Source organism: Meleagris gallopavo, chromosome 22, assembly GCF_000146605.3.
Source record: "Meleagris gallopavo isolate NT-WF06-2002-E0010 breed Aviagen turkey brand Nicholas breeding stock chromosome 22, Turkey_5.1, whole genome shotgun sequence".
Taxonomy (NCBI): domain Eukaryota; kingdom Metazoa; phylum Chordata; class Aves; order Galliformes; family Phasianidae; genus Meleagris; species Meleagris gallopavo.
Window position 1 is genome coordinate 12,728,509 of NC_015032.2, and position 17,702 is coordinate 12,746,210.

Here is a 17,702-nt window from a genome sequence, read left to right on the forward strand (position 1 = left end):
TTTTTTTTTTTTTGCTTTTTTTTTTTTGTTAATAACAGTGTTAGGGAGTCCTCATGGAAATGGCCTTTAAGTGTTAGGGGCCATCTCAAACTGTCCGAGGGGTAAAGAAGCAAGCTTAGAAGTGCTGCTATTGTCCAGCAAGGAGAAAAAGTTGAGGGGTGCAAATCAACGGGAGATTCAAACAGTTCTCTTCCATCCCTTGTGGGCAAGGGTGTTTTTTTTCTTTTCTAATAAGGAATAAGGAGTCCAAAACACAGAAAAAGGTGCTGTCCATCACAACAACTCGTATTGGCGAAGGTGCATGCGTTGAATAATGTCCCGACAGTCATTGAAAACCCTCCGGATGTTCTCTGTATCCACTGCACACGTGAAGTGAGGATAGCAATAGTGCCTTCCATCTCCACTTGCTGTGCTGATTCTCTGTTAAAAGTAAGAGAGAGATACCAGGTTACAATAAAACCGGAGAAAACAAAAAAGTCTCAGACCTCAGGTGAATGAAGGTTAAGGTAAGCGTGTGTGAGCTGTGTCTTCATAGGGATTTCTCGCTCTCTCACCTAGAACATGGCATTTAGAATGACTGTAATTATATGTGAGAGGTCACCACGTACCAGGGAATTCTACAGTTGAAAGAGAACTCAAAAAGTGCTATTTCATGTATGTTCAGTGAATTTAGTCACACAGCTCCTAGCAAATCACTGCACGTAGAAAGTGGGAACGTGCCTCATAGTACAAATCTCTTTAGCCCCATTTTACACTTAAAAAAGCCTCCCTGAAAATCTTATTTTGTTCCAATATAAAATGAGCTCACAACTTGATTGCAAAACACAGCATTACAACTGAATTTAATAATACCTAAAACACCTATGATTAGTATAGCTTTAGCTGACAAGTCATGGAAAAACTACATGAAAATATATCATTAATATTTTGCAGATGGTGCATCTTTTCATTAGTCTTTGTCTTTAAAAGTGATGAATAAAAGCCTGGCCCCACTAACAGCAGCAGCATTTCACTCATTATTCTCCATTTGAGGTTTCTTATTTCTCACCAATGCTTTTGCTGTTTAATTACAGTCTGCATCAACAAACGTACGTGCAAGAGCAACTAACAAAGTGCTGAGCTGTAAAACGTGTCTGTTTTGTGCAGTGTAGACATCAAATAGAAACTACACGAGATGCAGTAGCATTTTTCAGTATTAAGAAGTGCCTAAAGCCTGAATTTAAGAAGAATCACATAAGTAATATTGAATGAAAGAAAATACTTACAAGAAACTCGTCTCTAATAAAATACTTGGCCCTTGTAACTCTGGGATCCTCACCAGGCTCTGGTGTTGCTGATAAATAACAAAATAAGCATCTCATTAAAACACATTTTTTGCTGATAGCTCCAAAAATTCATAGCTTGTCCTGTTTTCTGTTTGCATGGGATAGAAACATTCGTATTTTGCAAACCTGACTAAGAAATAAAACAAAACATAATATTCTAAACAGCAAGGTATTAACATTTTTAGAACAAAGTACTGTTGAAGTGTCTCTAATACCAGACATCTGGCAGATTAGAACAACGACTGCAAGTGTGACTGAAAGGAATACACTCTTGCTACTCTTGGGGGTCTCACACCAGTAGCAGTAGCTTGGAACCAGTACCAATGAGGTTACAGATAAATTGTAATGCTAACTGTATATATTTCATTTACTACTGGTCCATTCATGTATAGAGGTATGTATCTGCACAGTTCTGTGAAGAAGGCCCTTCATTGTAGAATTCCTATTAAAAAAAGGCTCAGTCTGCTGACTTGTGGCAACCATTGGTCAAAGTTGGTCCTTTAGATATGTGTCAGATTGCTGCAGCATCTCTCCAGCACTACTAGTATAAGCTGCACTGTATTCTACCAGCAAAGTAACATGATGAAACTATTAATATATTAAACAAATAAAAGATAGGATTGTCACATTATAAAAACCTAAAATAGAATAGAATCATTCATTTGGAAGGGACCTACAAAGATCATCTACCTACTCCAACTACCTAACCCCTTCAGAGCTAAGCCAAAGTTAAAGCATGTTAGAGCATTATCCAATTGCCTCTGACTACAGACAGGCATGGGGCATCAGCCACCTCTCTTTAGGAGATCTGCTCAGGTGTTTGATCACTCTCATGCTAAAGAAATTTTCCCCAGTGTTCAGCTGTAACCTCCTCTATCACAGCTTTGTGCTGTTCCCTTGTGTTCTAATTCTGATGTTACTGCTTGGCTAAGAAACAACAAGAATTATTTATTCTTGTGATTTTCAAATTTTACCTGAAATTAATAAAAACACAGCAAATGAGATTAATAACAAAATTATAAATTGCTGATAAAACTTAAAAATCTTACCATCATCTGGTGTAGTGTAGCGAGCAAATTCTGGAAAGTAGTCTTCAATTTTAGATTTCCCTGCCAAAACTTTCTCTGCTAGCAAATCTTGTTTATTCAGGAAGAGAATTACTGAAATGGTCCGTAGCCACCTACAAGAAATTGAAGCTGGATAACTTGAGACGGCATAGCTAGGATCATGTAGTAAAAAGAAACACAGTCTAGCTCTGAAGACAACATGTCACTGTGATCCAATACAATAACTGTGAAACGTGATTTTAACACGTGAATTCAGCAGTGCGATTCAGACTGCACACATCCTGAGGTTTGGTTTATGTGGTTCCAGTGCAGGCAATGAAATTTACCCTCTGACTCCAAACACAACAAATAAGTGAGCTTACAGTAGTAAATTAAGAAGTGGTTATCACTGCTTTAATTACTTAACCCTCAATACGGCAACTACCAGTTTGTAACTCTCCAAAGTGTTCTTCAAGAAGCTGAGTGCATGAGACATTAATGTAACATGAAGGCAGCTGTGAGCAAAGGCTGGCTTAAACAGGGCCAAGAGAAGCAAATAATATATGTTACTCTCTAACAAGTCTTCACCAGGATTACTAGTTTATTCGATATTAACAATGAAACTTCAACTCACAGACCTGTTGTTCCAGATACTCTTGAAGAGATTTAGTGCTTCTTGAAGCCGATTGGTCTGATTGTCCTCTCGTATAACCATGTTGTAGCTACTGCTGGCCACCACAAATATGATAGCAGTCACATCTAAGTCAAGAAATACTCATCAGTTAATACCAACTTTAAGAAGAAACATCCAAGAATTTGAGTTCACAAAAAAGCTGCCAAAGTTTCAGCTTCATTAGGAGATAAGGCCAGAATGCTATTATTTTCATAAGCAATATGTACCAGAAATCTAAAAAGGTCTGGAGATATTCGTAGGATTACAGAATTCAGATTTCTGTGTTTCTGTGTGGCTGTGCTGCTCCATGCCACTACACTGACTTCTAAGATCATCTGCCTCAGACATCAACAGCAGAAGGGATGAGTCAGATCATGAGGTAACAGGAAGAGGAAGGAGCAGAGGTAAAAACCAAACAGATCTGTTATAAATAGCACAGAAGAAAATACTGCACAGTAGTCTCACATATATCAACAGTATTCAGCTGATACTCCCGTGACAGTTAACTGCAGTGAAGAGAGTTCTAAACTGCATTCTACCTCACCTCTTCTGTAGGATCTCACTATAACTTGTCTAAAAGGAGACAGACATCTGCATAGCTTCATAAATATTTTGTCCAAAGAACAAAGAAAAATGTTTTCATCAACATTAGCTTTAAGAAAACTTGTGTGGAGAAAGGTTTCACATCTTAGTAGAGACAGAGAGATGAAATAAACAGCTTTAGTGAAGGTATGGCAACACTTCAGGATATATAACTACCTCATTTTAATTGTATGAATGTTAGGAATAGTCTCCTACAATAAGCTGGACTATCAGTGTTAAGATTCCAGAGCTCACAGAATGACTGGAAAAAAAAAGCCAATTAACCCTATTAAATAAAGAGAGGAAAGCTGAAGAAGATGAACGGGCTACGTTAAGTTATCAAGCTTTAATTCCTTCCCTCCTACATTCTCCTTTCCCTACACCTCCCAGATCAGAGTTACAAAAGCTTACATCACACACACACACACACACACACACACACACAATTCCATCCAGTGTGACTATTCAGAGAATTCCTTAGCAAGCTACGTGGAAAAGAAGATGGCTTTCACAAGGTGAGAATATAAGACCATCATTAAAATGACGTGGGTGACTATTTTATAAAAACAAATTCTGACCATACCATTAAAACACTGGATCCATTTTCGGCGTTCATCTCGTTGCCCTCCAACATCAAACATACTAAGGAAAAAAAAAACAGTCACAGTACTTCTCAGGCAGATGAAAACAGCACATGTGAGAAATTTTAGGACCATATCACGAAACTAAAAGAAATCAAGCATTATGAGAACCTTAACAGGTTGACATATGCAAGCAGGGCTTTCACTACAAAATAGAACTGTGTGCTCTCACTCATGCCTATAGATAAAGAGTAAGAAGTTCTGGTGTCCGCACGCTGCAGGTTCATTTTCATCCTTTCAAAGATAACACTGAAAGAGGCCCTGCAGCAAGTCAATTGAAGGCATTACTTCCTCCAATTTATCTCGGTTCTTCTGCATTGTATTAAAGAATGGGGGAAAAAAAACCCAAAAAACAAAAGAGAGGACACTTACTGAAAATTTACTTTGTCCACTTGAAACTTGGTTTCAAAAATTCCCGATGTCAAAACTCTGCATCTGAGAAGATCCTAGAGCATAAAGGGAAAATAACTGATTCAACACATACTTTATAATTTTTCATAGATCCAGCAAGAGAAAGAAAACTTTTTAAACAGTGCTCACAATGTGCTACAAACAGAGAATAGAGCATTACAAAGCTGCACTCTGATCTTGTAAATGCCTACACACATATCCCTGTGCTCAACTTTAGAAGCACATACAGTTTCACACATACAGTGTGGAAGAGAACACTTACAGGTCACTTACAGTAAATGTGAAAGTTCAGACCAGTGGCACAATCATCACTGCAGATCCGCATTCACTGATTTCAGTGGGACTGCAGTGCACAACAGGATCCTTAAGCAACTACCAACCCATTCCCAACCTCAAAAGACAGATCTCTCCCCCCAGCTACTCAGTGTTTGGCTATTAAAGGAAATTTCCTGAAGAAATAAAAATGATAACAATAATTTGAGAGCTATCAAAAATTGAAATGACTATAATTGCTGCAAAATCCTATCATGTAGATTGCTCTGAAAGTAATGCCTCTATTTATTGCCAGGGAAACTACAGGAGATACAAAGAGCAAAATAACATTATTTGATAAATTCTCAGCTACAAAACACTATGTTTTTAACATAGTCATCACTATGCGTATTTGCCAGGGATAAAAAATAGCATGCATGCTATGCTTGTATAAATCTGCACCAGCAGAGGTGAGCACTGTTTCACAGGTGCTATGCTGGCATTGTTGCTAGGAAAACATTGCCCACATAGTCCATCTTTCATCAATCTGAACAGATGGAAGTCAGACAGTGCCAAATCCAAACTATGTGGTGGGTGTGGTAGGACAGTCCAGCCAAGACTGACAGCAGACTCCATGGTCCTCAAACTGGTATGAAGCCTGGCATTACTGCGCTGTAAAATAAAGGCTGTCCTCTTCTCTGACCTGGCTCTGGAAGTACGAGTCTTCAGCTTAAGTCAGTGTTGCACTGCAGTGGTCAGAGTTGCTGGTTTGTCTGGCTTCCAGGGAATCCAGAAGGATCACCCCTTTCCTATCCCAAAAGACAGTGCACATCACTTTGCCCCTGACAGCTGCATCTCAAACATTTACTTTGAAGGAGAATTCACATGTAATCACTCCACAGACTGCCATTTTGACTTCATCTTGTGGTGACACCACATCTCATTGTTGGTAATGATGATCCAGAAAACTGTCACCTTCAGCCTCATGTTGGTTCAACAGATCCTGGCAAACTTGCAGATGGTGTTCTTTCTGTCCATGTGAGCATCTGGAAGGCTCACCTGGTCCTACTGTTTCCAGTGCACTTAAGTTGATATTCAACTCTGTACATAGCTCCCTGATTATTATCTGCATGGATGAGATAAAACACTCTTCATGTCATGGTGTGACAACTGTGCATGGCCATCCAGGACATGGCTTGCCTTTCATGCTGCTGTTGCCATTGCTGAGATGCACCACCCACCATCTCACTGTGCTCACATCCAATGTTTGGTCTCCATAAATGTTCAGAAAGCGTCGATGAATATCAATGGGTGCCATTTCTGCTGCACAGGGGAATTAAACTCCACAATTGATCCATCCTCACTTCCATGTCAGACACCATTCTGTCCTATTGCCTCTCTGCTGCCATCCGTCACACAGCAGCAAAATGTAACAGTGTTGGTGGGAAGGTTCAAACCCTGCTGCCATAGCACCAACATCTGCCTCTGATGTTGTGAGCAAACATCACAAAACAAGAGGCATTACTTTCAGAGCAGCCCTCTTTAAAAAAATAAAAACATACTGTTGTGTTTTATTCGTATGCACTGAAAAGCAGTGACAGTCATAATGCAGTGCCTAGCAGGTAATTAATACTGATGAACCTATTTTGCATAAGCATCAGACACAGTCCAATGGTAACTTACTACAAAACACCACTCTGAATTCTCTTAAAGGTTTCATAATTTAAGACTCAAAGTTTGGTGTTCTTTATAGTAGATCCAAATAGCAGCCAAACTGTAACATTTGGAGTATGTAGACAAAATCATGAAGAGATTGTAAAAAAAAATGCATGTGCACAATACAAGCTCTGTTCTTACCATGTAGGGATCAAACTGGTTAGTCAAAGTCAAAACCACACAAAATCCAAAGGTTATACAACACTGTTAAATCATTAAACAAAGTGGCTACATTTTAACATCAGTAGTAAATTATTGTTGTCTGGCTATTTTAATACTCATTTAAATACACATATTTAAATATTGTTCTAGCTTGTTCCCTGGGTTTCAAATAGTTTATAAATTCTAACGCCGTAAGACACAGAAACAAGTTTGGAAAAGTGCATTGTCTGGAGTTCTGCACCACTAGAAATCAAAACAAGTGTGATAGGAAAACAGCCAAACAAAAACCACTGCTTAGCTCAGGAAAGAAAATGTAAGGAAGCAATTTAATTATTAATTGCACTCAGTAGATATTAGAACAAACACGTAACGTCCCAGAGGAAAACGCACATGGCCCTGTTTTACTATAAGCTTGCATGGAGCTTGGATGCTGTCAGTTGTCCCAAAGAAGGGCCATAAATAGCTGTTCTCACAGTTACCAACGCAATCCTTACATACTTATTAGTAATTACTCCAAGTAAATAATAAGAAATGTACTTGGCACAAGACTCAAACAACAAAGTAATTTTTACTGGAATACTGAATATGTACAGTACATGGTAACGACTACGTTAGTGCCAGAAAGAGCAACTGGGAAATTAATCAGAGAGATATCCTAAAAGACAGAGCATGCAGATATATCGTGTAATCCCTTAATGAAACTTTCCTTACCTGGTCAGATGGTGTATACTCATTTTGTTTGACTATATCAATCTTGTCTAGAAAACTGGGAAGAAAAGAAAAAAAATATTTTTAAATACTCAGGAAATTTAGATAGATATGGGTGTTCCCATATATCAGTAGGTAAGCTATAATGCATTCAGTTGCACCAAGTGCTGAATACAAGGAAAATGCTCAGCACTGGGAGCACACAGCCCTGCAGCCAGCAGAGGGCTGCAGCCACAGCAGCACCCAGCACTGCTGCCTTTGGGCAATTCTGTCCCATCACCTGAGCAATGTAAGCCGTCCTGCTGGCGTAACACAATGACTCCAATGAATTACCTACATGTAATAATCCTGAAAGTAATATTTATATGTATACTGTCACCAAGTCATTTAGTAAATGAAATCTCTAAACTGATTTCATTACAAGTTCAGTTAAGTGTGAGAGAACACTGCTTTTGTTGTCAACTGTAGGGAAAAGTTTCTCAGTTTACTTTCTGGAGAAGCAGTACTAATAGGTACAGATATTTACCTAAAGTAGATATAGAAAGATTTATTTTTTTCCAATTTCTTAGAATTTGAATTAAAGAAGCTATCAAGTCTTTTTTTTTTTTAAACCAACAAACTGTAACCTCCCAATTGTCTTCCACCTTAATTTGGAGAAAAAAACCAAGGAACCCATGGGTGAAGTTTGACTGTGGTGTTGGCATAAGACTCAGACACCATAAACCAAACTTCAGAACACAGCCTTGATGCTTCCAGGCACCTTCATCACCTTCCCCATGCCAAGTATGCAGCAGTGTGACACCTTTCATTTTCATATGAATAGGAGATTAGCAGGAAATGCTTTCACAGTTAACTTCACTGATAACATTAATGATTAATCAGTCTTCAAATCAATATACTTTAGTTTCCTTTAAAATTCCTGTGCATTCATTTTGCCCCTATGAAGCAGAAATGACAGTGAAAGATGAGCTCTATACATAGAGAGGGACGCTGAGCGTGCACTAACTACAGTCGTGAGCAACAATTTAAAGGGGGAAAAAGGTGACTGAGTCCCAGATTCACACATCAGAAATCAGAACACCAGGAAAATCAGTCAGGGTTTCCAGCCCTCAGTTTCAGGCCCTACTGCCCAACTGGCCTTCTAACACACGAGGCGCAGTGCAGGGGAAGGAGGAAAAATGATTGCATGTTTTAACAGCGGCTTCAGAGCAAAGGCATTTATGCCAGGAACTACATTACCTCCTTGTTTCAGAGACAAAGGAAAAGCAATTTTTGATTAGCCTGAATTACAGAATTTATAACATATCAAAATTGTCAATATTGTACCGTAGCAAACACGCTATTAAAAAAGTAAGAAAGTATAGAGTGCAATTTCTGTTCTGAAAGGAGACATGGAGACGAACAAAGATAAAACTGATGAGCAAATGTGTACTGCACCATTTGCAAGCTGGAGTTTTTCCTTATCCCTTCCAAGCTGATAGATAATACTTTTTCCTTTTTACCCCAAAGGAAAAGTAAACTTTTTTGTTTGGCACACAGGGGACGTTAAGTATGGTAGACGGTCATGAAGTCCAACTAGCACAAATGCTTTCACCTTACAAAGTACTTTTTTAACACCAGTTTCAGAATCACGTGGAGATTTCAGAAGTTGGATGATGCCTGAAAAATGCTCAGAACACATCACATTCATAAACACGTAAAGCTGATCACTACAGCTTCCAGACTTCTTGTACTGAGCTCACCTACGTATGACACTTCGTGAAAGGTTCCACAAAAGGTGGGGTTTTCTTCTGTTTTTAAACATGCTGCTAATCAGCTTAATGGATTTTGGAAACTAACAGAAAATAACAACAAGAGATTGCTACAACCTGGAACTGAAAGTACAAACCTCTTACTGTTGTTTATGCAGACTATTTTTAGACCAATGATTTCCTTGAAAAACATCAGCCACGCAGGAGAAGCAGTACTGTACTGAGATGAAATCCAACAGCAACGTCCATGCCAGGTAAAACAAGTAGGAATGGAATAAACATATCTTCTTCCCCCCAGAAATGTGCTCTAATACTCAGTAACACCTGATGCTTGTAACAGTTCACGTTCAAAAAGAAAGTCTTTGTGTGTGTGATAGTTAGCAGAGAACCTACACGGCTCCTAAGTAGCATTTGAAGGAAACCAAGCAAAGCAATAATGCTAAATGAACATTTCCTCCTGTACATATCTCCCTTTTCATTAAAAAAAATCTGCTCTATCAACTTTAGAAGACATTAAAAAGTTGATTTTTTTTTTTTTGTCACAAACATTGGAAAGAATCATCATTCTCTCAATTGAACAACTGGAACAATAAATGTGGTCTAAAATAAGCAGCAGTAGTGGAGCACAAGAGTTCAGAAAAGTTCAATACACTCTGTTCAGAGATGTCTATGTCACTGTTAGTCAAGACCAAATAACTTATCCAGTAAATGAAACTAATAATCAAGTGAGGTGAGAACAAAAGCTTAATTCAAAATGAAAACAAATTCAGCATCATTAATTTTTATTTTTAGCTCTTATTATGCTCAACCCAAAACAGAAGTACTACTTTGTGTGCTGAGTTCACTGCTGTCAGACTGTGCTGAGCCCGTTGGAGAAATGCCCATCTACTGTGTCAGCAATGAATTTCACAGTGAGAAACCTTGGTGAAATAACTCAGACAAAACTATCACACCACGAAACCAAATTTTGTATTGAGAGTAAGTTTTGCACCAAACTATAAAGTCAGATTTTTTCTTCTGTGAATTTTTCCCAGAAATTCTATGGGAAAGCTGTTTTCCAGAATGCAAATCATTCATTCAGCATTGCTGCCAATTCTCACTTAGGGCCAGATTCTGAACGTGACTAAATAACAGTTACTGCCCTGCAAAACTGACACTCGGTATAGGTGCTTCTGTCTGTACTACTCATTAAAAGAAAATGAAATTAATGCTATGCTTCTAAGAGATTGCTAATAAAAGAGATTCTAGGTCATTCGTGGCCAGCAACACTGGTGATGAAGCATTGCTAGGACAGCAGCAGATGCGTCCCTGGGATATTAAAATGCAAGGTATTAATAAAAAACGTAAACAATCTGAAATTAAAACCACATTTTATTTTTGGATCCTTTTCTTCAGCTCAGAGAGAAAAATAGCATATGAAATGTTGGACACACATCTTTGAAAGAATCCAGTTTTGTTAATTGTACGGGATGTGCTCAGAAAGCAGGACTCACACAGACACACACAGAAGCTTTCTTTAGCTCCCTCTCAATGTAATTAAGCCATTCGCATACCACCAATTATTTCAAATTTTTAGCAAGTTTGTTACGCCAAAACTGTGTCCCGATTTTCTCTTCAATATGTATGCAGATTTCAGATTAATTGTGGAGCTTTTCTCATATAGGAACAATTGCCCTGGTTTTGCTTTATTCCTCTTTGGGGGGAGCTTCCTGAACCACCAATGCTGCCACAAAACCAAGAACTGCAGCGTGCGCTGGAAAAGCACACAACACATTAAAACCTCAGCCTCTGGAAACAGCAAACTTCACCACTTGGGGAAGAATGGGGAGGGGGAAATCAGAGCACCTTTCCTCGTGAATTTCCTGACAGTCTTCTCAATACACAATAACCTGACATTCCAGTCTTTGTGATTCGATGAAATGGTCGACAGGCAAAAACAAAATTTGCTCTGTCAGGATGAGGTTTTGTTTTCAGTCTACATTAACACCATAAATATCTCCTCAAACTGACCACACACCTATCTTTGAAAAGCTGCGCTTCCATCAGCTTCTTTCTTTTCTGTCAACAGAATCTGAATTTGTATACAAAATGTGTCTTATCCAACATACTAACATCCCATCTTTAGTGCTGGTAGATGCTGCACATAAATTCAAAATTTCAAAGCCGACTAAAAAGAACATTTGTTTGTAAGTTACTTCCCCCAGCAGCAGTATGGAATGCTGTAATTGTGAAGTTTCTTGCCTCTGACAGCCTTGAGATACTTTACAGACAGTAAATCACTTTCACAAGTCCTGCCAGCCTTAATTCCCACTGCATTTTCTGCCTCTACCATTGCACATCCTAGGCTCATCTTATCTTACATATAGAGGAAAGGGACAGGGAAAAAAAAAACAACAAAAAAATGGAGGTGCACGTGGAGTCTGTTGGTTGCCTGGAGTCTCTCAAGTCAGTGAAAATGGAATTTTCATTTCCTCTGAGTCATGCATTTCTATCAAGATATTACTAAGAATTACCCACTCAGATGTACCCTGATCACCTTTAAAGCAGCCTTCACAATTCACACTTCTACTTCTGCAAATAAATTAGTATTTGTTTGCTGATCTTCCTCAAGAACCAACAGTACAAATGAGGGGCACGTTTTTATTATTTATCTACATTCTATCAGGGTTCCAGAACTGATTCCAAGCTCTCTTAAAGCTTAAGTTTAACTCAAATATTAATAGTGTTTATAAAACAAGAGCACATTTTTAATTTCTCAGAATAGATCATGCTTAGTTCTACTATGCTCCCTTTTTAGTCTTTGCCATACTCCATTATGTAACTAAAGAACGGCTTTCTAAAAGCTAAACAGCTAACTGTCTGATAAAGCCTTCCTTCAGCTTTTTGTCTGTGCAGAAGCCAGTCACAGGATCAGCACAAAGATGCAATGCACTCTTTAAAACAGGTATTCAGGCTTAGAAATATATATAATGTACGTACTTTAACACAGTTAAAAATAAAAAATAAAACACAGAGGGGTTTTCCAAATCCTGGAAAGTCAGCTCTGTTACAGTGTGAAACCATGGCTGCCCATCGCGCCAACGCACTGACAGCAAATCCAGGGCTCAGCGTCTACTTTCCATTGCAAGCGTGCATATCCACATCGACTGCCCCTCAGCTCCTTCTGTTCCTGCTGTTCTTGGGAGCAAGCAGGAGATAAGAGGGGAAAAAGTCCTTCTTAAATCAATGATAAAGATTTCTGTAACATTTCAGCTGGTTTATTTTTTAAGAGATGCAGAAAAGCAGGCAAAGTTTCAGGCACGATATAAATAAAATAAGCAAACATTTGGTCTGCTGGTATTTACAGTATCCTGCAAACACGGACTGTCTATGGAACCAAACCTGCCACATTCTCTCTCAAAGTGCAGTTAAAATTAAAACTGAGGCATGAGTAGACTTCTGTTTTGTTTTTAAGGCTACATTGGTGTTTTCTATTATTTGCAAAGCTGGAAGTTCTACTGCTAATGCGATCACAGAAGACACATCACAGACGTGCTCCTGGGTCATCTAAAACATTCAGAAAGGCATTATTCCTTTTTCCCTAAATAAAACTGGATATGGAAATAAAAGAAAAAAGTGTATCAAAATCCTTGGGTTACTTTAACTACTTCCCCCAAAATTAAGAAATAATTTGAGAGAAGCATATTTGGACAGCACTGTAACATATATGATTGGTAGAACTACAAGAGCTCTGTACCAAGCCGTCAGATACACCGTTCTTCTACTAAAATTCTACCTGTCAGTTCTCAGATGTGAGGACATCACCCAAAGCTGCATTTATATCATGCACCAACTTGGATACACAGTACAAGACTCAAACAGCTATAAACCCAAAGGCAACTTGTCATAAACATTTTCCCCCAAAGCTGCAAATCTGTTTTATCTCCAGCTGGAAGCCAACTGCTCGCCGTGACCTCCTGGCAGTGGCGGAGGCCGAGCGGGTGAGGCTGAGGCCTGCCCATGTGCACGTGGCTGGCCGTGCCGCGTTCCAGCCGCTTGGAGGCGGAGGGGCACCGTGGCTCTCGTTTTGTAGCAAATAATGAGAAAGCTGAAAAGTATGACTCCATATATTTGGAATCATCTTGTGGTAATCAAGGTTACAGTTCCTTATATGGCGTGGAGAACATGAAGCGCACATTGAAAAATAGAATATTAAAACTATGGAGTATAAAGAAGTGCAACTGATGCAAAAACTCCTGAACATACCCAACCAACCAACCCACAGAGCCCCGTATTTCTGTGCTGCCATGAAACACAAACCTTGCTGGTTGTGCTCCCTGTTTCCCAAACTGCTTAATTAGAAGCACGCAGCTCTCCTGAGGCTGTGAAACATGAATGGATTTTGGGTAAGCGGGGCTGGATGCAAACCCTCCTTTCAAAAATCGCTAGTAACTGAAAAGCACAAATGGGGAAAAGGCAGGAGAAAAGGAAAATCTATTTAAAGAAATGGTGGTTGTCTCTTTTTTCTCCCTGCCTGTCTAAAGTTAGTCTGGCTCAGAGGATGCACTAACTTTCCCAATCAGTTTTACATTACAGCACGAGGCCAGAAATAGCTCCCAGCCGCCTTGGCCTCCAGCATGGTTGCCATGACAATGGAACCACAGCTCTATAAATAGCTCGGCAGCACCAAATCTTGTGAGACACATCTGGAAGGGGGCCAGCCCGGCCCCAGCTCTGCAAATAAAAATAGGCACAGGCACTTTCAAAGGCTGGAAAGGTACAATGCACCTCGCTGGGGCAGGGAGCGAGCCCGACTGCTTGTTAGCACAGGGTTTATTTGATGGCGGATTTAGAGAAGTATAAAAGTTACTTTATTGCACACTAAACTGTCAGCCTTTCTCTTAACATCTAGTTCTCCTCCTTTTCCCCTAGCCTGCGGCAAAGCCATACCACTTTTGAAACCGTAACAATGAAGCATTCTGCCCACAAGACTGTTAAAATAAGGAAAAACAGAAGGAAAAAGAGATCTACAAAAGTCTCCCTGCTAACTATCACTGTAGATTTTTAGCTTCAGCATATTTAAGCGTTTATGTGAGTGCGACAGAGCCCGGCTGGAGCCTCGCTCAGCTCCAGTGATTGCCCCGGCTTCCACCCTGCACAAACCCGCATCTCAGCACCAGCACCACCACAGCTGGGGCTGCACTCAGACGTGCCTGTAACCCGGGTCAGACCTGAGCCCTGCCTGGATCAGTGAGGCACAGCACAAAGCCTGCTGCTCCACGGCTCTGCTCGACAAAACTGCCTTTTCAACAGGCATTTTCTTTCCCTCAGTGGGTGAGAAAATGATGTATTTTTAGCACAGACTCTTCATCAACCCATTCAATTACATCCAAATTATCTGTGTGGGAACAGAATGTTATGTCAAAAATGTTATTCAGTATATTTGTCAATATTACCCAACAGTAGACATTTGTATAATCAGGAGACTCAATATTTTATGTAGCACATGAAAGCAACAGTTCAGGAATAAGACTGAAGTTGTACAGCTTTGCCTTAAGATTTGGGAAATAGCAGTCCATGTGATATAAAACAGCAAACGTGACTCTCCAAACATACATTCTTAGCTGCTCTATCAAAAGCCAATAGCGACTACAGATGGCAATCAAAATACTGCAACTATAATAAGCACTAAAGCCACAGTGAAATATCTTCCATAAGCGACAAAGACCCCAGAGCAAACCTTCAACACAAACTGCACTATCAGCCTTCAGGATGCCTTTAGGTCCCTCCACAGCTATTTTCATTTCCAAAAATTGTAGAGTAGTTCCCATCCAGGCTTAAATCTGGATGTAAACCTCCCTCCCATCCTCCTTTCTCCACTTCCAGCTCACTCATTCGCCATCTGAACAATGTATACTTCAGAAAAAAGCAGTTTTCACAGAAATATTTTTTGAAAGTGCACTTTATATCATGTAGTGTAATGCAATTCTGAATGTATTGTTTTTTATGAAGGTACTTCAAGATCATTTACGAGCCTAGAATCAACAGAAAGGTTTTATTTAAATAATATAAAAGACCCTTACATGCATATATTTCTTGCTTCAGAAAGCAAAGTCACACACAAATACAAGACCTGACTTGCACAACACACATGCTCCCAGCTCGGTGCAGCAGAGCTGGCCGGCCCGCAGTCACCGGGCCTCAGCTCCTGGGCTCGGCCTCCCCTCGGCAGCGGCTTTGGAAGGATGCCTTCTCCATTTGCTGCTGCTTTATGCTCCCCCGACCGAGGGCATGTTTTAACCCAAACACCACTCATCACTGGTTTTCAAGCGAAAACCTCTCCTCAGGCTTCCCCCACCGATGCACAAAACAAGGCCCAACACTCCAGGTTTTTCCAGCTGCCTTCACATGGACTTGTAATACTTGTAAAAAGGAACTTTCGCACCCTCACAACCACCAAAACCAGGGTGATTAAAAACAACTTCCTACCATATGCCTCCAAGGCACACCCCACAATGCAAGCCTGTATATGTTAAATAACTCCAGAACAGCCCCTCACCCCACCCCAGAAACCGTGCCAGGAGGAAACTTAAGCTGAGCTAAGGCTAAGGTTGGGTCCAGAAATGAAAGGTAACGGTATGAATGAGATCACTGTGCTGTGATTTGATTCCAGGGCAAGCCTGTGGCAGGAACACCGTGCTAGGGAGTAAGGAGGAACATGGTGCAACCCTTATTAAAAGATGACAAAAATGACACGGGAAAAGCAACAACAATTAAACATTCACGCAACTTTATTTCTTAGCTTGCCCTTTCTACTCCTTCTCTCCCTAACTTCCCAAATTTTTGCGGGCCAAAGCAATGAGAGATTCAGAGCTGACTAATGATCCTGTTTGTTGCAAAACACTACTAATCTATTGCTTCAGATATGGGTATACAATCTCTTCTCTACAATTTAAAACAAATTTGTTTGCTTGCCATACTTAACTCTACGTGTGAATTAGTGTTTAAAACAAGAACTGAATTAATCAGAAGTCAAATAATAGACATTTCTGAATAATTCATGTATTATTGGAAGCAGAATGAAGCTAAATGGCATGTTCAGCCAGGGAAAACCAAACCCCACAGTATTAGGGTTATCAGGAGTGGTGGATGTGAGAACTGCTGAGGCAGTCTGTGCCTCCCGGCTCCCAATGCTACAAAGCTGCTTTTGTGACTTACCTGAAGAAATTTCTGTCTTTCCTGACATTTAAAATAGTTTTAACCATGCATGACTCTCAAAGACTGTCACCTTAAAGAATCGAACTCCTAGGCACACCGTCAAGTTCTGTATCTTTTTACAGTTATTTCAGTAGGAGCCACGAACAAAGACTAGAATTTCTTATTTTATATAAGGAGTGAAAAAGGTTATATCCAATGATAAGAAAACAACAAATTCTGTTTCCATGGTCTTCACTATAACTAAAGCCAGCAAGCTGGAATAATGAGAACTCCAACATGGCTGATTGTAACTAACCCTCCTAGACCTCCTCCACGTGAAACGTCCACAGTCTAAATATATTTTTGTTATGCCTGCTTTCTGAAAGATAGAAAAAGTCTATGGCTACAAACAAGGTTGATGATTTTCTGTTGTAAAATGTTTGGAACCCTAGACTAAGGTCACAGACCAAGTCCGCATACAGCAGAAGATGCCAACACAACAGTATCACATGCTGCATTACTCCTGTGATTGAACTTGGAAAGAAACCTTAAATTTAATAACTAATTAAAAAAAACAAAAAAACAGTGGTATGGTACAGAACAGATCACTCATACAGGTTTGAAAATAGTTTGTGCTAATTTAGACTAAGAAGACTGTTTAGGCAAAATCATTTAGGCAAAAATCAGTATGAATATTTCTGAACATAACTACAGAGTGCCTCTAGTGAAAATAATTTTTTTGAAAGTCCCCCAACATCACTGAGTTGCTTAATTTCAGATTTCATTTTTAATATGACAGAAACTATGAACTGTAGTTCTCTGCCCCACTGAAGGCTGCTCTAAGCAATTAAGACAGGTGAACCCAATGGGATATCCTTTCATTGTGTTTCAACAAATTATTTATATGAACCTTGTCCTTATGGTCTTTAGCTCCCTCCAGGGCCATCAAATCAGTAGAACTGCATTCAGCTGCTAAAAACCACCACATACACATAATTTAAAAATTGAATTATTATGACAAAATTAGTGACATCAGGACATTACTAACAAAAAAATTACGGATTTTTTTGGTAACAAATTTATTTTATACAAAATATGGAGCTTGAATCGTTTGGATTCTTCACAGAATCACAGATTTATAAGGTTGTAAGGGACCATAAAAAATTCAAAATTCTAAAAAGTGGGAGAGTTTCACAGTATGTGAAGTGACTTCACAGTATGAGATACAGGCATATATGATTCAGATGCTGCAAGATCTA

At 39.4% G+C, this 17,702-nt stretch overlaps 1 protein-coding gene across 1 annotated transcript in view; it reads right to left on the reverse strand.

Moving 5' to 3' along the window:
- The window catches only part of GNAS (GNAS complex locus), a 46,527-nt gene continuing 28,825 nt past the window's right edge, over nucleotides 1-17,702 (reverse strand). Inside the window, exons 4-10 of the mRNA XM_010722557.3 lie at nucleotides 7,520-7,574; nucleotides 4,640-4,713; nucleotides 4,210-4,268; nucleotides 3,010-3,130; nucleotides 2,375-2,505; nucleotides 1,266-1,333; nucleotides 1-420 (exon numbers count right to left, since the gene is read on the reverse strand). Coding sequence (XP_010720859.2) covers nucleotides 274-420; nucleotides 1,266-1,333; nucleotides 2,375-2,505; nucleotides 3,010-3,130; nucleotides 4,210-4,268; nucleotides 4,640-4,713; nucleotides 7,520-7,574 — 655 coding nt within the window. The 3' untranslated portion in view covers nucleotides 1-273. The remainder of the gene's footprint in view (nucleotides 421-1,265; nucleotides 1,334-2,374; nucleotides 2,506-3,009; nucleotides 3,131-4,209; nucleotides 4,269-4,639; nucleotides 4,714-7,519; nucleotides 7,575-17,702) is intronic.